Source organism: Equus caballus, chromosome 3, assembly GCF_041296265.1.
Source record: "Equus caballus isolate H_3958 breed thoroughbred chromosome 3, TB-T2T, whole genome shotgun sequence".
In the NCBI taxonomy this organism is placed as follows: domain Eukaryota; kingdom Metazoa; phylum Chordata; class Mammalia; order Perissodactyla; family Equidae; genus Equus; species Equus caballus.
This window is the reverse complement of record NC_091686.1, coordinates 50,243,377-50,269,897: the sequence shown is the minus strand read 5'-3', so window position 1 is coordinate 50,269,897 and position 26,521 is coordinate 50,243,377. Positions and strand designations below refer to the sequence as shown.

General features: G+C 39.0%; 1 protein-coding gene across 4 annotated transcripts in view; it reads right to left on the bottom strand.

Moving 5' to 3' along the window:
• Positions 1–25,352, bottom strand: part of HPGDS (hematopoietic prostaglandin D synthase) — a 30,040-nt gene extending 4,688 nt beyond the window's left edge. The window contains exons 1-4 of one of the 4 annotated variants that reach the window (XM_001497296.5): positions 24,563–25,352; positions 15,073–15,214; positions 9,694–9,786; positions 6,268–6,377 (exon numbers count right to left, since the gene is read on the bottom strand). In XM_001497296.5, the coding sequence (XP_001497346.1) occupies positions 6,268–6,377; positions 9,694–9,786; positions 15,073–15,205 (336 nt within the window). In that variant the 5' untranslated portion in view covers positions 15,206–15,214; positions 24,563–25,352. Of the gene's footprint in view, positions 1–6,267; positions 6,378–9,693; positions 9,787–15,072; positions 15,215–22,181; positions 22,680–24,562 lie in introns of those variants that run through there. The other 3 variants (XM_070262253.1, XM_014738852.3, XM_014738854.3) reach the window with 3 other exon arrangements.
• Between the last annotated feature and the right edge of the window lie 1,169 nt (positions 25,353–26,521).

Sequence of the window (26,521 nt, the reverse complement as noted above, 5' to 3'; positions counted from 1 at the left end):
TTCTCCTTTTTCTTAGCCCCGCTCCCTTTAAAGTTTAATAATATAACTGAAGGCAAAGAAATTAATTCTATGTTGTAAGGCTAGATTCCTCCAGTTTGGCAGTCTTTCGTTTCACCATTGCACTTAATGGAAGTAACCCATAACGAACCATCATGCTCTCAGGTCTTTATGAATGTTCTCTCTTTGGTTTGACATTGTGCCTTAGTATGAGATTTGTCTGCCTTGAATATAATCTACAAACCCCATCATCTAGATGCCCCCTTTTGATATATTTGAAGGTAATATTGAAAACCAAATAATATCTTTACAAAAGAAAAATTAACAGATCTATCCATTTTTTTTAAATTGTGTTACTCTTTGAATCTCTGAAGACCAAGTAATTTATTCATTGTCTCTTTCTTGGTAAGAAGTATTTATTTATATATGAAAATTTTGGCTGGTTTGTATTCTGAAGATGAAATGTAAGCCAAACTCAAAAATATTATAAAATACATATATATCATTTAGTAATATTCATAAATGACCTGTAACACAATCCAGCCTTTATTAAGGTAGGTCACATAGTGGATAATGACCTCACCAATTTGCTGATTAACTTCCTGTTATTATTACGACTTAGGTAATGTAGATAATTGTAATATCGTGCCTTACATTTGTAGAGTACAGTTTGGAAAAGCATCATTACTTAATTACATACATTTGCCAGATTTTACAAACTGAAGCCTGGAGAGCTTGTCATTATTTTGACTTTATATTCTTTCCACTGTTCTAAACCACCTCTTGTACATACAGTTTTCTCTCCATGGTTAATACGTTCATCGTTTTAAATAAAACAGTGTGAGTTCTTCTGCCCCTTACACAGAATTTGTGAGCCGAGAGGCAATGAGCCCAGAGCCGAGTGGCACATCCCACAGCTCAGCTCTGCTCAGCGTCAGTGGGAAAGGTCATGGCCCACGTGGCTGTCCTGGAACAGCTAGAAACAGGAGGGAGTTGAGCAGAGCAGGCTGTAACTGCTAGACAGCTCTCCAATGACTGCTGTGTGCTCACCTGGGTGATTGCGTCACTTTTTGAATGTGCATTTCCACAACTGAGGTTGCACTGGTGCTTGTGTACATGCAGTGCCAAATAAAAATCTGGTCTCTGTGCTGCTGACTTTAGCCCAGAGTCTCTTTACATGTTTGGTGGATCGTCTCAGACTCGTGAAATGTAAAGTACTAAACAGCATAATCATCTGTATTTGAGTCATAGTAAAGAATACTCACCAAAATATCATAAAGAAGATGAAATTTGATTCTTCTTCCTTTTTGCAAATGTGTACTTTTTAAAATGCATTTCCTGATAAATTTTAGCCATTCTTATACCTGGTGGACTCAGAAATTTCCTACCTCCTCCCCCAGAGAGTTATAAGGAGGTTTTTTTCACCCTGAGAAGTCATTGCTATCATATTGCATCAAATGGCTTTTAGAGGCATTAGGGAGGGTTGTATATTTCTCCGAAGCATTATTTTTAAATCGACACTACCAAAATCATGTAGTATTGGAAATGGGCCCCTAACATTCCTCCAGTCCTGCTCATCCTCCACCCCGCCCCCTGTTCTTAGAGGAGGAAGCGGAAACAGATACACTGAATAACCAAAGAAACACCAGTGTTAAGTTCAAGGATTATCAGGGTGACCAATGTTCAGAGACATATTTTGCCTTTTAAATTTAAATCAAATTTTTAAAAGATTGGAAATGGAAGTTTCTAGTAATCAGTACAGAAACATTTATAATTGTGTATTTGATAGACTTTTGAAGCCCATATAATAAGAGGCCTGTTTTCACTTCTTTACTGCGTCCATCTTTACTGCATCAATATTCAACTTTTGACAATTTTACCTGACCACAAGGTGGCAGCAATGCAACTCACTACAAAGAGACTAGGCAACGAAGTACAAAAGAACTCTGTATTTTTCATGGTACCCTAGCCAGGTTCTGCTTGTTACTCAGAGAGTCTGTAGCCATCCGCAGTTACTCTGCAACATGTTCTCCCTTCACGTGATTGATTCATGAACTTGGATTACGTCCTGTGAGTTTTGCTTTGTTTGAGTAGGTGGTATATAAGAGCCTTGTTACTCTAATAAGGTAGAGTGTTACTCTTGTCATAAACGTTCAAAGAACATTTTCCTCTGGAAGGTTGCCTCTGTTATGGAGCCTCAGCCACAGAAGGGTACAAAATAGAGAAAGGCAAGCCTATCTCTTGATAAAGTGTCAATCGGTGGGGTCTTTGGCATGTAGAACAAAAAGCTTTAGATACTTTTTTCTAAGTTGGGGATATCTATCTACTTGTCTCTGTATTTATAAGGATATATAAAATATAGATGCCATGTCTGACAAAGAAAAGGAAAAACAATGAGCACTGAACTATATAATAACACTGTATTAATTACAATAGCTAATATTTATTGAACAGTTTCTACCTAGCCATCGGTACTTGTGCTACCATTTAATCCTGCCAACATACGTCAAAGTAGATTCTATGATATCTCTACTTTACAGGCAAAGAATGTGAACCATTGATAGAGAGCTAAGTGACAACTAGTAAGAAAGGAATCAGGATTCAGGGCTGGCAGTCTGACTCCAGAGCCCAAGTGTATTTCTATCATCAAAGCTGAGTTTTTATTTAAGACTTTGTCCTAGTTAGTCGTATATATGTAGATATAAGTGTGTGTGTGTGTGTCTGTCTGTCTCTGTCTGTCTCCTCACACACCTTGCGTTTATATCAAGGAATCAGTAAATGTGAATAATTTTATGTTCCAAATATCTACTCAAATCAAGAGGTCCTAATTAAATAGTATTTAGAACAAATGTGCTCAAGTAAATTGATAAGGCTGCATTTGTTCTGTGCTGTAGCTTTTGGAAATAGGCCTTAAGCTGTAACATGTACGTAACAATTCATGCCCAGCTGCTGCCGCTGTGGCATTACACCCAGTGGTTAAGAACATGGAGTCCGAGCCAGAGTGATGGGATTTGAATTCTTTCTGCACCACTTACTAGCTAAATAATCTTAAGCAAGTTACTTAAACCACATGAACCTCAAGTTCTTCATCTGGAAAGTTAGAGTAAGAACAGTTTCTTCCTAAAGGAATGCTTTGGGAATTGGTCACTAATTTAAGAGAAAGTATGCATAGCTGATGAGGCTCTGGGTTCTACAGCCGGGCAGTCTTGATGTCTGACTTGGGCAACTCCACAGCCACTCTATTTCTCAGCTTCTTCATCTGCAAAGTGAGCATGTCAATAAAGAACACTTTCCTCATGGGGGCCTAGAGAGGAGCGACTGAGATAAAACACAGAAAAGGGTTTGAACAGCATCGGCATAGGTGAGCGAGTGATGAATTTAGCTCTCCCTATCACTCATTCAACAGGTATTTAGTGCCTGCTGCCTAAAGGCACTGTGGTAGGTGTGGAGGTACACCAGCGAATAAAACAGACATGATTCCTGCCCTCGTGGCACATTCTACTGGAGGAGACAAACAAGGAAGTTTATTTTAAATTATAGATTGTGATGAGCGCCCCAAAGGAAACCACGAGTGGGCTGTAATGGAGAATATCCAAGGAAGTCTACTTAGAATTCTGAATAAAGATGATGGATTTGACACACATATATAACTTTTTCATCCCAAAACCACAATAAATGCATATTTTTGAAAAGGTAGAGCCTGCAAGGAGGTGGAAAACAGGAGAGGAGACAAGAGCAGACACAATCTAAAGCTGTAAAACAGATAGATGAATGGTACATGCAAAAGGAAAGCTGAAAACCAACACTACCTACCCTCCAAACCCTCACGTGGTTCAGGAAGTGGCAGGGTAGATCTAGAAGGGGGTCAGGCGGGAAGGGGGGATAAAATGAGGATTGGAGGAAAGCTGTGACAGAAGTGGTTTTGGCATAAGATCTCCTCCTTCCTCGCACGCTGCTAGACACCTGCCCCTTGCATCCTTCACAGAGGCTGCAGACGGTGAAACAGACGGTCTCTGAGGTGGGAGGTGTCATATACAATGTGCTGAGTGAGTATATGCACCCTGATGCTAAATTCTGGACTCTCGGCCTTCTTTTTGCTACTTGCCTCCCAGAACACTGGCAGTCAGGCCTTTACTTCTGGGCAGGAGACTGTCTTCTCTAAGGAGATGCCTGAAGATAGTGATGTTGAGAAATAGCCCCAAAGGGCCTAGTGATGCTGAAAATCAACAAGCCCCATCCACATGCTGAGAGCTTTGAGTAATCTTTACTTTCTCTACCTTTACCGTGGACTATAAAGGATTCTCTGACTCCTAAAGAATGAAAGAGACCAAAACAAAGAGGAAAAATAGCAACTTTTAACAAACATACAATAGGCAGGGAGTTGATATTACATCCATTAAGTAAATATAAAATAATGTTTTTTAGAAAACAGAGAACATTACAGAAGAAGAGTCCTTATAAATTTAAAAACACAATTATCAGAAATTTTGAACCAAGGAGAAGGGTTGATGAGTAAAGTTGAAGAATTCTTCCTGAAAGTAATGCAAAGAAACAAAGAGATGGGAAGTAGAGAAAAGATCCAACATCTGAATAACAGGAATTCTAATATAATGGATCAAAGAAAAGAAAGGGGGAGGGAATTATCAATGAAATAATTAAAAGAAATTTCCTAGAATTAAAGGACACAAGTCCCAGATTTGAAAGGGCCCCAAAAGAAGAATGCACAATTTGGGCCAGCCCTAGTGGCCTATGGTTAAGTTCAGCACGCTCCACTTCGGCAGCCTGGGTTCAGTTCCCAGGCGTGGACCTGCATCACTCTGTTAGCAGCCACACTGTGCTGGCAGCCCACATGCTAAAAACTAGAGGAAGATTAGCACAGATGTGAGGTCAGGGTGAATCTTCCTCAGCAAAAAAAAAAATTTTTTAAAGACAGCACAATGGATGAAAAGAGGATCATACCAAGACTAATCATTATAAAACTTTAGAACTCTACAGCCAAGAGTATTCCCAGCTTTCAGAGAGAAAAAGAATAAGTCATGTCTGAAAGGTCAGAAATTAGATTGGATTCAGACTTCTCAACAGCTAGAAGACCACAGATAAATGCTTTCCAAATGCTAAAAAAAAAATTACTTTCAATATAGAAATCTATACCCAACCAAATTATGAAATAAGTATGAAGATGAAATCAGTATGAAGATGAAATAAAAATATTTTTAGATAAACAAGGCCCCAAACTTTGTCCTATGCTCAGTAAGCTATTGGAGGATTGCTCCACAAAAACAAGGATGGAAAAGTGAAGAATTAACCCAAGAAAGGATCAAAAGAAACATCCAAGATGATAATAAAGATTCCAGGATGACAACTGTGCTCCAGGGCTCTAGGTCAACCAAACCAGACTGAAGCGGTGTGACACACAAGACAGACACCTCCATACTGTCTGTCAACATCATACCTCTTCTCATCAAGCCTTCATTTTAACTCCTGGAATACCAGAGGATGTGCCCCAAATAAACAAAGGAGTAAACGAAGACAAAGATGGAATCCAGGAAATCAAGAGAAAGACATCCCTGGGACAGCAGTGAAGGGCAGTCTGATGATGACAGCTGTGCAGAAGGCCCAGGCAGCTCTACAAAGGAGAATGGAAATCTCCAAGAAAATAATGGAAATAACAGATTATCTCATATCATTGACCTTGTGGAAAACAGTATTGGCAGGCCATTGGATAGTGTGGGAAGGTTCAGCAATAAAAGCAAAAAGAATTCAGCAGATGAAAAAAGGCAATTACTGATTTTGAGGAGGAAAAGTGAGAAAGGAAATCAAATCTAAGTGTACTACAATGCACAATTCTGTATAATATTTGCATAGGCATGCTAATGTGATGACTGAATAGGAGTTAACCAAAAAACTTTAATATCATTATTTTGGGAGTTTGGGGAAAGGGAAGCAGAGAGGATGACTATGTAAGACATAAATTCTTATTACTATAAAAGAAGTCAGTAGAAACTAAAATTAGCAAATGAAAGAGAGCCATATTACACATTCTCTAGGAATAATGCAGATGTGTAAATCCAAAAAAACAGCTAAAAGGGTTAAAAAGAGGGTGATATCTGAGGAGGGGTTAATGTGAGGAGGTAGGGCAGGGAATCACTGTACTTTGTTTTAAACTTTTTAATACAATATGGTATTTTAAAAGGAACTTTCTGAAGCACCTGACTAAAGTCTGGCAAGTGGATACGGTTAATGGCAGTAACAGCCAACTGATCACATTACTTTTATATCTTGTCTCTTCTCTGCCCAAGGAAAACGTGACATGAAATCATCCAACGTGTCCACAATTGCATCAACTTCACATTGTTCCAATTCTGTTTTTCCAGCCAAATCTATGGAATAGAGAGAAGCCATTTTATGCCCAAGAATATGCTTGATTTAATTTACTATATTAAGACGCTTTTTTTAAAATAGGCAATATATTCATATGGTTCAAAAATTCAAAGCAATTTAAAACAGTTTCCAGTGAAGACTAACTTCCCCCCTACCACCATGTGCCTCATTTTGCTCCCTTACCCACCTACCATATTTGTCACCACTTTTATTAGTTCTTTTGCGTTCTTCCATTGTTTCTTTTTGAAAATAAGAATATCTATGCCACTCAATAGGCACCTCCCCCATATATCCCAGAGATCTATCCTTGCAAGGCCCTCAAGGGCATCCTTGCTCTTTTTCAGCTACACAGGGTTCGTTTAAGCAGAAGTGCCACCATTTATTTAACTAGCCTCAACCGATTAGGTTTGTTTCCACTCTTTTGCTAATATAAGCAGTACTACAATAAATAACCTGTACCACGTACATTATCACTTGTTTTATAAAAAGAATTATTATTATTTTTTGGAGATAAGTTTTGTCAGGAGCATTTGTTTTCTTCCTGGAAACTATAAGTTTAAAATAATAAAGGATTTTTTTTTCTTTCCTGCCATTCGTTGATCATCATTTTGCTAAGAAATAATTGGTCTTCCTAAATATTTTCTCATTGGTGTCAATTTAAAATGCTTCAGTGTGGAATTGTATAAATTTACTAAAAATCAAGGAGCTGTATACCGACAATGGGTGAATTGTGTGTAAATCACACCTTAATAAAGCTGTTAAAAGTGAAGGAAAATGCTTTAGTGATTTAGAGTTCTTTTGTAAACTATGTTTTTTGTGTGTGATGTTCAAAGGTTGATTCTTCTTTCTGACCTTGAAAAGTCCCTCTGAATTTATCATAGGTTCTCTTCACTCATTTTCATCCCTACTTTGACTTCCATGCTCAAGGCTTCAGCTATCAGTTTTATGCAGATGACTCCTTATTCAACATGTTTGGTCCTTTCCCATATTCTCAGCCTCCTTTTAGACATTCTCTGTGTATCCTTTTGGCCCCTGAACTTCCTCAGCAAATCTCAGAATGGAGTCATCACGTCCTACCTCAAACCAGCTCTTCTTCCTTCATTCATTCAACAAATAATTACCAGGCTGCAACTGTGGGTTGGCCCCAACTGGAGGCTACAGCAGTGAACAAAAAAGAGAAATTCCTTACCTGCAAGGCACTTACGGCCAACTGGACATTGAAAGGGTATTGCAAGTGAAGGAATGTTTCCCTTTTTTTAAGAAGAGGAGGAGGAGAGGAGAAAGAGCTAAGAGAATGACAAACTGTCCACGCTGTTGCCTGCCAGCCCCTTACTCTCCTGGTCAAACAGATGCCCCCACATGCCAATATCTGTCTTCTAGCCCTATGCTGATGCTGTCATCACAAACTTCCTCATTTTTCCTCACTCCTTCTTTTCCGTTGCTGTCTGAACTATTTCCGATGCATCTAACTGTGCATCGCTGAGGTCACGCCAATCAAATACAAAGTATGCCAGAATAATCTCCCCCAGCTCATAGCTATAATCACGTTGCTTTTCTAGATGAAGACCTACAATTGAAGTAAGACAGAGAAAGATAAATATTGTATGATCTCGCTTATGTGTGGAATGCAAAAAAAAACAATACCAAACTCATAGATACAGAGAACAGATTTGTGGTTGCCAGAGGTGGGGGGATGGGTGAAAGTGGTCAAAAGGTAGAAACTTTCAGTTACAAGAGAAATAAGTTCTGGGGATGTAATGTACAGCATGGGGACTATAGTTAATAACACTGTAGTGTATATTTGAAAGTTACTAAGAGAGTAAATCTTAAAAGTGCTCATCACAAGAAGAAAAAATTTCTAACTGTGTTGGTGATGGATGTTAACTAGACATTGTGGTCATCATTTAGCAATATATACATATATCAAATTGTTATGTTGTACACCTGAAGCTAATATAATGTTATATGTCGATTATATCTCAATTTTTAAAAACCCTACAATTGCTTAAGGAATGACATCCAGTCTCTGGACCTTTTTAACCAGGGCTCAATCTATTTTTCTATTGATTTCTCTTTCTACTTCTCCTCCACTTGGCAAATTTGAAGGTCTTTTCTTTTTCTCATGCCATTTTCTCTCTCCCTGGAATGTTCTAGCCCAGAGATGCTCAAGTGAGGTCCATGGACCAGCTGCATCAGCATCATTGGGAAGTTGTTAAGAAGGCAAATTCTTGGGCCCCACCCCGGGACTACTGAATCACGATCTCTGGAGTCAAGGCTGAGCAATCCGTGTTTTAATGACCCTCCAAGCCATCCTGATGCACAGACAGTTTGAGAAATCCTGCCCAAGTCCAGGTCTTCCTCTTGAAATTCTAGGCATCCTTTAAGGCTCAACTCAAATGTCATTTTCACTTCCAAGTCAAATTTCCATAGTCTGAAGTAATTGCCATCTCTTCTAAACTTCCAAAGAATTTTGTTTGTTGAAACATGTGTTAGTGAAAACCAAAATTTTTGTATTTTTAACACATACACATTACTTTAGACCAAAAATGAAGGTCTAGTAATTATGGCCCATTTTATTTGTGAGCTAACCACGTGTCCATGGCTTGGATCACAGTGGTTGTCAGGGGAGGGGAAGAGGAATAGGGTGGGGAGCGGGGCATGGTGATTCTGCAGACCGATTAGAAAGGCACTGTAAAAGAAACCAAACATAGCTTTTTCCTCAAAAAGAGTGTTGGGGGGGGGTCTATGGGGGACTGTATGAGGGTGGGAGAAAGGGCATCAGGCAAAGAGGAGAACCAACAGTTTCTGTATTTCTCCTTATCTCACCATGGTCGGGAGATGATCCAGAAGCCAGCTACCCACAGAGAGCCTCAGGTGGCCCTTGGTGGAGGCAGAGAAGACTCCCCTTCTGTTGTTTTCAGCGTGATTAGGAGGAAGGACCTCGAGAACATGATTTTAACAGTCTGCGTCATTTCAAGCTCTGTATACCATATGTCTTTCCTATTAATTAATCTTCTCTGATAACTTATGCTAGGCATGCTGGCCAAAGTTTGGATTCAGACATATCTGTCCAATTTTCTCAGTTAGGGATTGGGGCAAGGAGGTGTGGGGCAGGAGGGGCAGCAGGTGATAAAAATAAAATTATTGTCTGGGAAACTCATGGAAAATTAAACTGATACAGAGGGGACATTTACATTTCTCTAGCATTTAATTCCATTTTTCTTTGTTCAATAATAAAGTTATTTAAGAAATATTGAATATATGTCATGTATTTTTTTCAGTTATGAAAAATCTTAAACACAATAAACCTATTACCTGTGTTTCTGGTCAAGTATCTTGCTATTGCGAGGCTCTGGTGAAGGTTAAGCCCATCGACTTCCAAAATGGGGATTTTGCCAAATGGAAGAGCTTAAAATGAAACAAGCAAAGAATCAACTTCCATAACGAAATCAAGTTGTGCTACTTCCATTTTTGCTGATAATTGTGGAAATAAAGCATGATTTTGAAGTTATGGAATTCTTGAATATTTATTCTAAAAGGGACATTAGGGACCCTCTAGTGGAATGTTTACATTTTACAAGTTTAAAAAAAAAAAGACCTGGTTAGAAGACCTGCTATAGCCAGTGACAGACCCGGGTCTGGGACCCAGGCTTACAGTGAAACTAGATATCATCTCGTGTACTTACTACTTAACTATTTGAAAACCTTTCTTTTAAAGCTTCATTAATTTTGTGGCCTTGATCAGGGATCACATGAAATATTTTTAAAACCATAGTCTGAAGAATATGGAGAGTTTGACTTACTTACTGAGTTATGGTAAGGAATTTAGCCAAATTCTTATTTCGATGAGGGACTATTTGAAGTGTATAGTGAGGCAGCAAGCATATTTGTACAAACATAGGATAGACACAGCAGATGTATTAAAATTTTATCTGTAAATTCTACTTTGTTTTCTTATCTAAACCTATTATATTTTTGTCAGAAAGTAATGCACATTTTAATAGAAAAATTCTAAGATGAAGATAAATAAAAATAATTCTACCACATAATTATAACCATTTTAATTGCCTTCCCATATATATTTTTTAAAAAATCATAATGTATATAATGTTTATAACCCACTTTTTTCATGTGACAATATCCTTTTAGAATTTTTCTAAATCAGTGAAACTATCTTTTTAATGACTTTTCTTTATACTTTGCCATATGAATTGATCACAGTCTTCCCAACCAGTGCCTCAGTTTTGGACATATAATTGTTTAGGAAAGAGGCAAAAGGATAAAGTTCCACTCTTACTCCCATGACGCTAACACAGCTCTTAGCCCCAGCCTTCAAGTGTCTTTCGTGCGCACACCGAATAAGTACAAGATGAACTGCGGATCTCCTCGGGAATGAAACATCGTGAGTACTCACCTGATGAGCGCGCCAGGTACTGTTCGAGTGCCTGAGAGACGGTAGCGAGCAAAACGAAGTCCCAAACAAGCTGACACGAATTGTGATGCCTTATTTAAGCAAGGTATGTGATCAAGAGGGAATTAACATGCCTAACATTAGGGGGGTGGGGCGGCGCTTCCTTTGTGCTAGGCATTGTTCTAAACATTTTACACGCCCATTAGGTCTTCTAGTCCTTACAACCACCGTATGAAGCAGGCATTAATTACTATCTCATTTTATAACTGAAGAAATGAGGTGAAGAGAGGTTATGTAAATAGTCCAGGTCACACACCTGGTAGAGATGAGATTCCAACTGAGGTCAGTTGGAATCCTGGCTCAAGCTGTTTTGCTAGTTCTAAGAGCCATATTTTGAGAAAGACATTAAAAATCAGAGCAAGCTCAAAGGAGAGTATCCAAGTTAGAGGGGGTCTAAAATCACGTTTCATGAGGATTGGCTGAAGAACATGGCACTCTTCACAGGAGGAGACAAAACAAACAGAGTGGAACATAACAGCCATCTCCAGATACGGCCCAGCTATCAGATGGAAGAAAAAATTGACTTAGTCTGACTCTCTCTCAAATGCAGAACTAGAACTACAAGTAACAGAACAAAAGGGCAGATGTTAACTCAAGGCGAAGGATAATTTTGGTCACACTGGAACTACTGACAACAGAATGTGTTTTCTTATGAGATGGTGAGCTGTCACCTACTGGAACCATTTGAGCCAAGCTCGGGATAACTGCCAACAGTTGGAATATTGGGGTGCATCTAACAAGAAGAAATTTAAGAAGACAAATGCTAAGTCCTCCATTTGGTTCTAGAAAAAAATAATTTCAGAACTGTTGGAGGTAACAGGGTCACCTGTCCAAAAGCTTATGAGGAATTTAGTGATGCTTGAATATAAGGCGTCAGTGTGATACAGCTACCAAAATAACTACTGCGATCTTGGTAAGATGTATCAGAATAATAATCTAGACCTGTGCTAGAGCAATGGTCCCATTCTGCTTTGTGCCGCTCTTGCGACTGGAACGTTGTGTCTCCCCACAGGCACCACACATTAAATGGCAGACATACTTGCGTCGCGAGGAAACTCAAACCAGGGGATATAGATGGAAGACTCAAGGAAGAGAAAAGAGTCTTCCCTTGGGCCTAGATGTGATTGCAGATCTCAGATAGTCTGTGGGAAACAGCATCTAAATCAAGAAGCAGAGCCAGGGGTGCGAAGGTTGGACTGAAATTCACAACGCTGACAGGGAAACAATCAAGGAAGTTCCAAAAGTTGACATCTAAATAGACGTCCAGACACATGAGTTAGCTGGGGACGCAGGTCTGAATTCACTCGAAGACCTTTATCTTCACTCCAAGTATTTTCACTGAACTGGCTACCCAGCACTGGCTTTTTCTCTATGATGCCTTAAAGGTACTAAATTTCTTCAAATAACTTGATGTGAAAGAAGGAACAATCTGTTCTCCATGGATTACAGTGATAACCCAAGACCAATGTATGAAAGCCATCAGGAGATGGACTCCAATTGTGTATAAGATTCTTTTAAAAGTTCTCCTTCCTTCTATTGTCTGTTCTCTCCTAGAATTTCATTGAGAAGTTGAACCTCCTAAACAGATTGATTCTCAATTTTCCTTGTCTTTTTTCTCTTATCTTTCATTTCTTTTTTCTATTGTTGTACTTTCTGGGGGATTTCCTTATTTTTCATCATTTTATTGACTTGTTTGTATCAAATTTTTAAACTTTTCGTCCCTGATATTCCTTTCTAGAGCTATCATATTCAAGCTTGATTTCTTTGTCCTTGTGGGTCTTTGCCTTTTTTTGGAAAAAAAGTACCTTAATGTTATTAAAGGAGAGAAAAAAATGTAAACACCTGTGCACAATCTACCAGGTTGGACCAGGAAGAACTTTTTAGTAGAAAACCCAATGATATTCTAGGCCATAGCAGAGGAGATGCCATAGAAAGTTTCAAACACTAGAGAGTATTCCTCAATTGAATAGATGAGACCAGATAAAATTTGTAATAGAAACTGTTTTTCAACATCTGTTCTTTCCTTTTTTCTCAAAGTAATAAATCTTGGATTTTTAACTGGGCAAATGATTATCCACAATAAAGTCAACATTTTCCAACTTCCCTTGAAGTACAGTGACTACGTTCTAGCCAAAGGGATGTAAGCAGAAGGGATGTGTGAAACTCTCTGGTCAGGCTCTTAAAAGGAAGAGGTGTGTCCCCTTTCCTTTTTCACATGTATGAATGGAGTGTAGAAGGAGAATGAATTATCTTACACTGAGTAACTGAGACAACCCACTAGGGGTGACAGGTCAACAGAAAAGGAGGAGCCTAATTTTTGACAACTTCGTGGAACAGAATCATTACAGCAGCTTGGGCTTTTATGCAAAGGAAATAAATTTCTATCCTCTTTAAGCCATTTTTTGTGTTGGCTGTCTGTTAAAGCATTTGAAACTATATCCTAACCATCAGGAACTTTGAGATCTCTTTCAACTCTAAGAATCCATGAAAATATTAAGAAAATGCAGCAATTCCATTTCCAAAAACATAATGAAAAATCAAGGTAGAATAGGGTAAGAGGCACTCAAAGAACTTATATCTAAAAATTGAAAGGCAGAATTTGTTATATGTAACATCTCTGCAACTTGCTATCCATCTTAATTAGTAGATAAAATTAATTTTTACCTATTTTATGTCCACAGAATTAAACATCCCATGTACAAATTCTGGTATTAGAACACATTTGGATATTAATGGTAACGTTTTATGAGAACAGGAAATAAGATATCCTATCCCACTAGAGCAGAGTTCTCTGATAAGAAAAAGTGGCTATGGGGACAATGACTTCTAGGGAACTGATGCTTCCAAAAAGTGTGTGGCAATATTTATTGTTAATATACCAATTATCCTGGTATTATTGTTGTTGGCATTATCTAGCACAAATAACTTAGCCATATTATTAAATTGACCTGTGTTTGAAAATCAGCTCTACCTTGTTAGGGCTATGAACCTGGAAAAATTACCTAAACTCCGTGTGCTTCAGTCATCCCAACTATAAGACAGAAACAACAATATATCCCACATAGGCAGACTAGAGAAATGAAATGACATAGGGTCTGTAGGGAATCTACAAAAGGGGCCAGATCGTCTTCAAGGACGTGACAGTTGTTTTCCTCAACTTCATTTTTATGTGATTCTGTAATAATCCACTCATAAACGTGAATTTTAGACATGTAATTAATATCTAGTTCGTATTTCTAGGTAACATGGCAAGCATCTCAAGGATAATTTACAACTTACTGAGAACCACATACTGTTGTTTGTTTAGGTAACAATATTTCTAATTCTTTGCCATTGCCTGAGTGGTAAGTAGCATGTTTTCATTGGGTCACCCGCCCAATTTGCCAATTAGTTCTTTCCTCTGATCAAACAGATCCCAGCTTTGTTCACAGATCCACTCCTCTCTCATAAAGCCACATGCCTCATGAAAACTGATTCCATCCTCGAATTCAGAGGTGGATCAGACAGTTCTAAGGTTGTCCTCATCCCTTTTGCCAGTGACTGGCTCAGAAATGGACACGTGACCCAATGTGAGCCAGTGAGACACAAGAACTTTGCTGAGGTCTTCCAGAAAAGTTTTCCTTCATTCATCTGGGAACACTGAAGGAAACAAGGCTCTCTCTCTTTTTCTTTCTCTTTCTATCCTCTTGATGATGCTGTCCAAGGATGTGAGGCTGGAATTGCAGCAAACACATCGCTACTGGCCTCGTGATACAGCCAACACAGAGGAGAAAAAGCAGATAAAACCATCTTTTGAAGCCTGTCCTACTTCGAAATTTTCAATTATGTAATGCAATTCATTTCCTTATTATTTAAGTCACTTTGAGCTTGCTTTTCTGTTAGAGCAACATATCTGATCCATTGTCAAAACATAGATATCTGTGGCAAGCCCACCAATTCCAATTGTCAAGAACATTGACTTCAGTATTCCCTCATTTCAGCTTTCCTGACAAAGCTTAATATTAGTTTATCTTTATATTCTCTGTGAGGTTTTTGTTTTCACCTCGAATAGGAAATTTCCCGAGTCACATAGCATTTACTTAACTTGGCTGAACTGCTGCTTCTCAATGTAAAGCTACAGCAGATTTAAAAACTTTTATTTTCTCATTTCCCTGAGGAAAGATGAAAGGTTCTAGAAACATATTTTTCCCACATTTCCACAAACTATTATTTGTGCTACTTACCTGATTTGATTTCAGGCCAATCAGCTTGTTCTATTCGGTGGTCTTCATACTTTATGTCTAAATATGCAAATATGTAACGGATAATTTCTGCCCTTCCCCTCATATTAAAATAAGTGAGTTTGTAGTTTGGCATGGTGTGATTCTGCAAAGAGAAAAATGGAAGGATTATGTTAACAGCCCCTTAGAGAAGTTTCAACATGTTTCTTTGGGGACTTTTTGAAAATTTTATGGCATCTTTTGAGATAACTGGAGATATTAGAGGATATTTCAAAACCAGAATAATTAATCATTATCCTAATAACATATGGGGAAGACTTGATAGAAATAAAATCAAATTCAAATTCTATTTATAAAAAGACTTGAGAGTGAAAGGTTATCTACACACCAGCATTCACAGGAGAGAGTCAAAAACTTTCCACTTTAAGATGTATTTGTCCTGCCTTTAGTCATGTGTCATGGGTGGTGTTTGACATTTGGTTTGTTGTTGCTTTGGTGACACAGCTGAGTTTGTGAGGACAGCTGAGTAAGGACGGCAAGGCAGGGTGCATGCAAGAGGAATGTGAGCCGGTGTGCCAACCTGCCATCCCCTCCCTCCCTCGCCCGAGGCCTTGCCCTCTGAGAATCAAAGGCTTAGGGAAACATTGCTCTCTTTGCTCTCTTACTGCTGCCGGGTTTTACTGGGTTGCTTGCACCATACAAGCATACCCCATCTTGGGGACTTCTGGTAGGATGGGACAATGGTGAGCATATTCCTCCATTCCCTCTACGGAGGAGCAAGAAAGAAAGAAAGAAAATTAGTCTTACATTTCAGAACGTTTGCTATTACTGACCATATTGGTTAGATGGAGGTCATTATAATTTTGTGAGTTTTCTGTGATTTGTATCATCTCAATTCCATCGTTTATAAACAGTTGATTTTAAGCATTAATAATATGATGTATTATAATTTTATAATGATCAGGCAACTGAGAAAGAAACATTTTCATTTGAAATTCAATTCTTCCACTTAGTTGCTGTGTATCTTAGGGCTAGTCAACAAAATCTTTCTGAATTTCAAAGCCCTCTTTTTATAGAGACACTAATATGGATTTGGGGATTTAATAAGGTAATACACGTAAAGCATTTAGCATAATGCTAAACACAATAATTATTAGCTATTAACAGTAATAACTTTGAACTTGTTCTATAGTCAAGAAGAAACACTGTGAGTACAGCACACCAAAATAAATAATAGAGTAATTAAATAAAAATCATAAATAACAATTATTTATTTAAAGTGGCACGTTTAAATAGCTTATTCTCCACCGAGGAGGTCTTCCAAAGATACTAATGGAATATGAGATAAAAAGAAAAGTTGGGCTCAAGCCTCAAAATCAAGTTCCATTTGAAATCACATCAAATAAACGGTCAAACACAAATCACGAAAATCTAGATTGCCAAGTTCATATCTCAAGTTAATGCGTTCATGGTGTCTATCTGCAGAGAGGATTACCAGAAAACTATCTGGTTGCCTACCTAGACCCCCTCAGGATCCAGGAAATGATGGGGATGACGATTCCTAGTGAATCCATTTCTCTGGGCCCAGCTTCTCCATGTCCAGAGGTCATGGAGTGGAGGTGGTGCTCCTTGTTGGAAGCAGAGTCACCCTAATCATTTCATCTCCTGTCCACTCCCATTAGCCAGTCCAGCCCCTACCCAAGTGAAGTGTGGCACATGCCACACACATCAACATGGGAGGGAATGTCCTCTGCAGAGAAAAGGCCCTAAATTCATTTAGGGGAGAAATACGCATAAAGGGAGTTCAAATTTGGGGGACTAAATGAAGTGCCCATCAGAACAATGAGGCAGTTTTCCAAGTTTCTTAGAAACATTGAAGTTAAAAATAAATAGTGAGAAAAGTATGAGGTCACAAAAGTAGTAATAAAAAGTATAAAGTAATAAGGTTCCCTCTGAAAAAACAAAACATTTTACGTAATCATAATAAAGGGAACATTCTTACCGAGGAAATAAAAACATGTTGTTACAATTCCCTAACTTATTTGTTTTAAATCTGAAAAGGACAAAAAAAGCCTTCAGAATGGGAAAAGTACCGTTCTTAGTTGCCACTTTTATTTAAAAGGCATTTTATACCATTGCTTAAATTGATTTGTGCTGTTGTAGGTCAATTCTTCCATGGCAACAAAGAAATTATATATATTTTCCTTATAAACATTATATATGTGTATAGATTCATTTATGTCCATATTTTCAACATTAAAAATGAAACATATGGTCAAATATCACACAAATATCAGTGTCCACCTCCTGAATCCTGCATGAAAACAAAGCGTGGTTTGTGGTTGTTGTTAACTTGCAAAGCCGTGCTATTTTATATTGTATTTCACTCAAGTAAAGAAGACACTTAAAAATTCTTAGCATAGGTTGATAGCTAGCTGTATTTGTCTGAAAGCAGATCTTTAAATCTAAGATTTGGCACAACTCCATGAACATCTGACAAATGCTTATCATTCCTTCTAGAACATCCTGTCAACCGTCGTTAACTCAATGAAACTGTGCGTGCACATCACATTCCTGTAGTTACTTGCATATTACATTTTACACTGAGCAAAAGTCTGGTTTCTTGATTTCTACAGCTACAAAGTTCCAAAGTTGAAGACTTACTTTTAGGATATATGTGCACATTTTTATAACACGAAAAATAAGTAAAGGTAAATGCAGTTGGAAATATTTACTGATTCTAAAAATCCTTTCTATATTTTATAAAGCTTTTACATAAGAACTAACAGAAAAAATTCCAAGTAAATGTTTCTATGGCCTAGGAAAATATAAGGAAATTTACTATAAATGCTAAATATAAGTATAGAGGATACTCTCTGGAAGAATTTTTCTCCCTCGTATTGCATGTAGCAGTATATCTCTGTTACAATAATCTCACTTTGTTAAAGCCTTTGTTTCATAAGGATAATGGACTAAAAGGATGAAGGTAAAACATCCCCACCCGACTAAGGGGTGAAGCTCAAGGTTAGAGCAGGTGGATGGCGGAAGGGCGCTGTGACTTTGGAGCCACCCCACCACTCACGATCTGAACGGCCTTGGGCAAGTTATCTGTTTCTAGCTTTAGTTTCCACATCTATAAAAGGGTAGTGAAAATATAGTATAGTTTCCTCATCTGTAAAAGGGTAATGAAAATATTATGTGTAAAGTACCAACACAGTGCTTGGCGCACAGTGTGTGTTTAGAAAGAAAAGAACGAACGAAAAGGGAGACGGGGACGGAGAGAGCGAGAAAGGGGCAGTTCCTGCCCCGGGAGAGGTTAGAGTCAGCTTTGTGTGATTGACTGGACTCCAATCCTCAAGATTGTGACCTCTGATAAACTCATCCTGCTGCAAGCACACAAACAAGACAAATTAAATATAAAAGGAAAATTTATAGTGAGGATTAGAAGCAAGATCAACTTTGCCTGGACCAAGATGAACAGACAGAGGACCCAGCGAGCAGGCCCCTAGTGGGGAGGGAGGTGAGGCCAGGCAGGAGCTTAGCTCCTTCAGAATAAAGGAGAATGAGACCCTCCACACAGCTGGGAGCCTGGAGCGATGTGTGCTGGAAAAGAGCAACTGGCAGGCTGTTCCATGAAACTTTTAAAAGGTCAAATTGCAAACCTCTAGTAACACTGATAAAGAGGGAAAAAATGTAAGTCACAAATCATTAATATTACAAATAAAAAGGGCTCCTAATAGCAGATAAAATAGATATTTAAAAATCATCAGCTAACACTACAAATAACTTTGTCACTAAAGTTTGTCACTAAAAATTAAAATGGAAAAATTCTGAGAAATATATAAACTGACACACTCAAATCAAAAAGAAACTGAGAATCCGCATTTAACAATAACCAGTAAAGAAACTGAATTAGTAACTAGTTATCCCAAGAAAGACACCAGGTTCAGGTGATTTACAGGTAAATTTTACCTAATCTTCAAGGGCAAGGTAATCCTTATCTTCTACAAATAGTTTCAGACAATTGAAATATGAGAAATGTTCAAAGATATTAAAACACGAAGTTTGTAGGCTAATCTCACTATAAACATAGATATAAACATCCTAAGTAACTTATTAGCTGTTCAAATTTAGTAGTGTGTAAAGAGAAATAAAACATAATGACAAGATAGTGTTTGTCCCAGGAATGCAAGCTGTTTCAACATCAAAACATCCATTTGTATAATATACTACAATACTAGATTTAAAAGGGAAAAATCATAAACCATACTATCTTCTCAATAGATGCTAAAGAAATGCCTTAAAAAAAGTATACATAAAATTAATCACTTACCATGTGATCAACACTTTTTAAAAAAAAAATTTAGCAAACTGATAATAGAAGAAAACTTCCTTAACCTGATAAGTGTCTACAAAACACTTAGAGCAAACATCATACACAATGGGGAGCCAATAGAAGCATCTTCTCTAATGTTAGGAACAACAAGAACCCCACCATTACCCCTACTATTCAACATGGCCCTGGAAGGCCCAACCAATTCAGTAAGCTAAGACAACAGTAGATAAGGCAGGAAAGGAGTGAAAAGGAAGAGACAAAACTGTCATTTGCAATCAAAATGACTGTGTTTAAAATCCAAGAGTCTACAGATAAACCCGATCCTAACTTTTGAATGGAAATGACCAGAATAGCCAAGACAAATCAAGAGGACAAGACAGGACCTGACCTACCAGATGGCAAGACTTATATAAAAAGCCTCGTAATTAAGGTATGTAATATTTGTTCAGGACTAGACATATGGAGATGCACAGAGTCTTGAAAAAGATGCTCAGATATAAGACGGCATGACCTTACAGTGGGGACATTAAGAGACTAGACAAAAATGGTTCTGAGACAAAAGAGGAAAAGTATACACAATTAGACCCCAACTTCCCATAATTCATAGAAATAACATCCAGGTGGATTAGAGACCTAAATATGATTTGACTGGCCTAGGCAAATTCCATTGCCGTGCTGATCTCTTCTGTCCTGTTAGCTTCATTTCTGAGCCCTTCCACTGTGATTCTGTGTTAAGAATCCCAAATAGGGAAAGTTGCATATATTTCCTGAAATGATACAGAAACAAGAAGTAAAAAGGTTGATTATGCTTACACTAAAACTAAACACGGGTGTCCTTCCACTCCATGTCAAGTCCCTGATTCAGCAGAGAAATAAAAAGCCCTTAGAATCCTGCTTGAAAAATAAGATATACAGTTTCTCAAAGAACATATGAATGATGACTAATAAACACCTTGGATACAAACTTCCACATGTGAACTCATATGAAATTAGCATTAAATGCAAAAGGAGATTTAGCTTGTAGTTATGTTAAACTTGTTGAGAAATTAAATCTTTTACATGGAAATGATAGTGTTTTTGACAAGTGCTGTCTTGGGTCCTTCCTTTCTTTCTCCTAAGTTTGTAGCTCTTTTTACTCTATATAACACTGATACATTTCAGCCGACTAACAACAACAAAATACAGGAGCATTCAATCCCAGAGGGAATTTTAATGCAGTCATTGATAAAATGCAAACTATCATAACATAACCATTTAATTTTAACTAAGGCGGCATTCTAGTCTGTATATTGCTGTAAGAGCAAAGAAAAACATAGTCTCAAAAATTCTAGTCTATGCCAGAAAGGTGACAACAATCCAAATTCAACTCTGGCAAAGGAAGTTAATATTCAATGACCACGTTATGCACCTTAAAGATTTCAGCAGATAACTGAAAAAAGGGATAGAATTTTGGGAGTAATTTTGATGGACAGAAAACTTACAAATAAGGAATTAACTATTAACCTTTTACAACTGAATTCCAAACATAAATGCTATTTATCTTAATTTATTTTATTCATGAAAGTGTTCGTCTCCAGGAGCTCTTACTCTGAAATAAACAGGACTTCAAACATACTTGGGAATTCCAGATACAGTTTTATATAGGCCTAGCGATGGAGCAAAACCTATGAGTTCGAAGTAGGAAAACAAAGATTAATTTGTGAATTTGCCAACAGTCTTCTTTACTACGTCTTAACTTGACCAGGAATAAACCTATTCATGTAGTGGCGTGGAGTATAATGTTTGTACTCCCCTTGTATAGGCTATTGTGTTTTGAAATGAAAAATTGGATTCAGACTGCAATCCCGTGAGATGCCATTATCTACACAGGAACTTCTTGTACATAATGACGTTAATTAAGAACACTGTATTACCTGCTAGCAGTTGGTGGTAAAGTATTTTGATTTCCCTTATTCACAATGTTCCTGAGCATTTCTAGCTCAGTTCTGGAAAAGTTGCCAGGTTCGAGTTAAATGTAGGACAATGGAGAAATATAAAAATGTTTGTTAACTGAGTAAGTTCTTGAATTCAATCAAACACTGGATATTTAATTTTGAATTGGCAAGCCGGGATCTCTAATTTCCCATCAAAGGCCAACTAAATACCATTTGCCTCACATTAAAGCCAAAGCAAGAAGAAGAACAGAAATATTTTCTGGGAGCTGTGAGTTCAAATTCCTAGATGGGGTAAATCCCTTAAACGACATTTGAAACCAAATTATAATAGAATGCAATGCTTGGCATAACATGAAGACACTTCAACCAAATGAGCCTTAAAGTGATAGAAAATATCACAAATAAAATCCCTGAATTTAAAAGAAAAAAGACAAGTGAAGAACCATGAAATGAAATTCTCTACTGCTTCACACATTGAAAACAGCACTTGGGAAAATTGTGGAAGAAGTCACCAACCCTGATGAGGACAGAATTTTTCCTCTGGTATTGACTGTATTTTCTGTGTTAAAATCCACTCGAAGGATCTTTCAAATTCTCTTAAAATCTTTTAAAAACTCTCGTACCTGTATTTCTCTTAGAAACTACCATTTGATTCCCACATGGTCACTAACATAGAGAGGCTCCAAATGAGACAAAGTCAGAGTAAGTGAAATGGCGAAAATAGGTGACAAGACAGTCACTCAGTCACACACAGACTATGATAGTAATAAAATTAAGCCCTAAAATGAAGAGTGAAGACTACCTCATTTCTAATCTTTGTAGAGTCCAGTCATATCACTTACTTGTGCTGCGTCTCTGTGGAGTCTCCAGTATCTTCTATGCCCTCGTACGTGACTGCAACTTGGGTTCATATGACAAGTAAGTGACAGTCACAAGCCAATGAAAGAGAAGAGGCAACTTACTTCCACCTAAGTCTCTTCTTCGTTTCTTAGATGGAACATGCCTGGTGTGCAGTGCGAGCCTGCAAAAACTGCTGGTTGTTCTTGTATCGGATTTCTGTGTATAAAGAACCTCGGATATTTGCATACAGCTGGTAAAGTCAAAGTTGTAGGTGCTGACATGAGCCAACTGCTACATGTTCATTTATTTTTAAAGTTTTGCACCACAAGCCCCTAGAGAATGAGAAAACGTGAGCACGAGTGGACCCTCCTGACAGGCACACAGGGCCTGCCTTCTCACTCCTTGAGGTCTCCTGGGAGCTGCCCTGGCTGACCACGCACCCACGGAACCCTGCGTCTGCAGTGTCGCACCTCGCCTGCTGTGTGCTTCTCCGCCACAGTGTCTGACCACAGTGTGTGCCCGTGGTTCTCAGCCTCCCCCGGGGGAATGCAAGCTCCAGAAGGGCAAGGACTTCATTGCTGAGGGTACTCTTGTGTCCTCAGTATGGAGAGGAGCGCCGGGCACGTTGTAGGCACTAATGTGTATTTGATGAATGAACGATCCCAATTTCTATTTCTCCACAAATCACCTTTTTACAAGGACTCTAAATTCTCATTGCCGCTTCACCTACACTATTTCCTCAAAAGGGTCACACTGTTTAAAGCACACCAGAGTAGAAGGTCCTGATACATCTCATTGATAATCTTTATACAGACTAGTAACAAACGTCTAAATGTTTTAGCAATTTATTTTTTCACTCCTGAGAGCAGGACTTAATTCCAGCTATCATATTAGGACAGCTCCGGGGGAAAGATGGAGTAAAATGCCTGCCTGTGCGTTATTGGGCCTGCAGACTATCCATGAAACATTGTAATGACAGGCTGGCTTCAACTTCCAGAAAACTGCATCCTAGGCAGCAACAGCAACCTATCAGTCAGGTAATATTTTCTATTTCTAAGCACTGTAAACTTTGAAAAATCTGTTTACATCCATTTATGGTAAACATAAGTGAAAATAAGGGGCTGGCCTGGTGGCATAGTGGTTAAGTTGGCGTGCTCCACTTGATGGCCCAGGTTCACAGGTTTGGACCTGGCATGGACCTAGCGGCATCGCACAGAAAACAGAGGAAGATTGGCACAGATGTTAGTTAGCTCAGCGACAATCTTCCTCAAAAGCAAAAAGAGGAAGACTGGCAACAGATGTTAGCTCAGGGCCAATCTTCCTCACAAAAAAAAGAAAAGAAAAGAAATATAAATATTAGTCTGTAAAAAGTTTAATTAAGAAGACACAAGGACAGCCCCTTACCTTCCAAAAAAGATATTATGTGAGTCAAAATCAAGTGAGAGTGAAATGAGAACTATACAAAATTAACACTGTGTTAATTATCTTTCACTGTGTTTCAACTTACACTTTTAAAAAATCTTTTTGTCCTCATCTCAATCATTTTTAATCCCCAGTTTACACAGGAGGAAACAGATACAGGGAAATTGGCCAGGAATTTGGGATGGGACAAGCTAGGAGTAAACCCTAGGCCTTCTGATGACACAGTTAATATTCTTTCCCTAGACAACGCTTCAGTAAAAAAAAAAAAAAAAGGAAAAAAAATCAGATATGCAAGAAAGAGCACTTTCCTCATTTTCTCTAACAATTTTCTGCTTTACAACCCATTCTGCTTGGCTGGAGAAAAACCGAAAACAAATCACGGATGAGGGGAGGGGCAGCTGTTTGATCCCGATCATGCGTCAACACAGGCTGTCCTGGAGGCCGCCACTGCCTGTGTGGGTGGCTTCTGCATGGTCCTCGTTCTGCCACTCTCCCGCCCACACGTGGCAGTGTAGTCACCGACAATGCTGCCTGAGGCTCCCGCTGCCCACCACCCACCACCACCATTTCCTCAATGTGGTCTTGCCACCTCCCCGGTGGCTCAATAGGGCCCTCGCATCTCTCTGCTCTCCAGAACCACAGATTTCTCTTCCTCTCTCTTCTATCCCAGCCCAGGTGGGGACACTGCAAAATCCCCTCGTCTACGACCAGCTGTGGGACTTTGGGCACGTTATTAACCTCTCTGTGCCTCCCTGTTTATCTAAAGCAGTAAACAAAAACAGACACAAATCCTGACCCCTCTGGGGCCTTCTAAGGATGCTCGTGATCACTCCCTCATAGGGTTTTAGAGCATTAAATGAATACAGAGATACGTGCTTACAAGGGTGCCTAACGCCTGGTTAGAGACCTGCGTGTTAGCCTGCTAACACTGTTGGCAATTCGTCTGAAAGGAGGCTCTTACCTTCGAGATGTGTGCTTGACGAATTCGTGCCCTCTCTGTGCTTGGGCTTTGCAACTAAAAGCCAGGAAGAGAGCAGTCGCCTAGCACTTTTATTTTTCACCCTGCCGTCACCCTCTCCTGAGGAAATGAGCACAGACAGACGACCTGCACGTGCAGGGGTTGAGGGACAGGCGGGGAAGAGCCTCCGACTCTCCCGCCTCTGGGCGCCGCCTGAGAGCAGCCCCGGGATCACGTGACCAGCTCGAGGCTGCCGTCTTCCCAGCTTGGAAGCATGTTCGAGTTCAGTCGAATACATCTGCGTTTTCTCCAGCGGCTCCCAGATTGGAAAACTCTTACCCCTGTGGTATTTAATTAGCAGGTTCCTAACTGCTGTTCGTTATCCAACGCTGACTCGGAGTCCAGTTTTGCTCTTGTTTTCCTTCTTTTCCGACCTGTGCAGTAACGTGGTCCTACGACGTCCCGATGAGGGCTTCCAGTCTGCACGACGACTGCTCACCCAGAAGTGGAATCTCCACCCCGCCGCCTTTCAGCTCTGGAACTTTCGGCAGATCCCTACCCTCTCTCAGCATCAGTGTCCTCATCTGTAAAGTGGTGATGACAAAGATCATCTGATTTCTCAGTTGAAAGGATTAAACGAGTTAATGTGTTTAAATTACTCAGTGCATTGCTTGGCAAGTAGTTACCTTGTGACAAGTGCTAGTGGTTATTACATATTTCTCTAACAGAAAAATGAATATAATGTTTAAAAAATAGCCCACATGTTAGTTCCTCTCTCTTTCTTTATGTCAGTAAAGGGGAAGTGTACAGACAGATCTGTCTCCTTCCCTAGCTCTCTTTGGCAGACAAGGAGGAAGCGAGCTCCCTTTATTTGGCGGCAGGAGTTCCTTTGCACAGTCAGTGACTTGAGAAACTAAAAACATCTAAAACCAGAGTATTTAAACCCAGATGGAGAAGGCAGGAGATTAAGAATATGTTTCTCTGCTTCTGGCTATCTGGGTGATTGAAATGTGCTTGCAAATCTTAAGTGTCTGTGTTTTCCCACATTTCAGCCAGGATAACACGATTTTTCTTACTTGACTCTTCAGAGGCTGTGAAGACTGATAGAGTAACTATCTCGAAGGTTGTGCGTAGATGTTTTTCTGCCTAGCCTCATGGCTGAAAGATGATTCTCAGACAGAAGCAATTAATGGTAATATAAATAGCTAATATCTGCTAACTGCTTTCCGTGGGCCAGGCACTGAACAAAGTGTTTGCCATGTATTATCTCATTTGTCTGCAAAATGACCTAGCAATTGCTGTGCACATCCTGGAGTCCAGTTATGTAACTGACTAGGGCATGTCATGAAAGCATTTCTAGATGTAAAATTCTTCAAACATTTGAATCTTGTTCCTGAGATTTCACGTTGATTCAGCTGTCAAGAATGGGTAAAACAAGCATTGAAATAGAGTAAGTTAACTTGTTTTTCAAGATTTTTCCACAACCAATTACTGTCCCCTTTGTATCATTACCCCATACATTGAAAGCATGCGTTAGATGCCCCCTGTCTTTTCCCTGGCCTTCTACCCAGAATCTCATCTTCTCTTGGAACCTCAGGGCTTGCAAAATAAAAGAGTTGCCCTCGTGACTGCTGAAGTCACTTTCTGCTCTATTATTCAGCAACATAATTCTCCTCCTGAAGACATTTCTCTGTCTTACACGATAACTTGAATGAAAACTAAGTCCAAAGGGATGTAGAGTTCATGGAATGAGGGCTCCAGGGGGACAAATTATCTTTGTCCCCAGTCTAGCAACAAAGACAAGATACTCAGACCACGGGAAGCCCACCCTGTCTGATAATCCAGGTTCCAGGGTGGGCCTACTATTTACAGATACTAAAATAACACAGACAAAAGTGTAATTTCGAGAGCATTTTCACTTTCCTGGAAGTTATCAAGAAGCAAGCAACCAAAATGTATCTA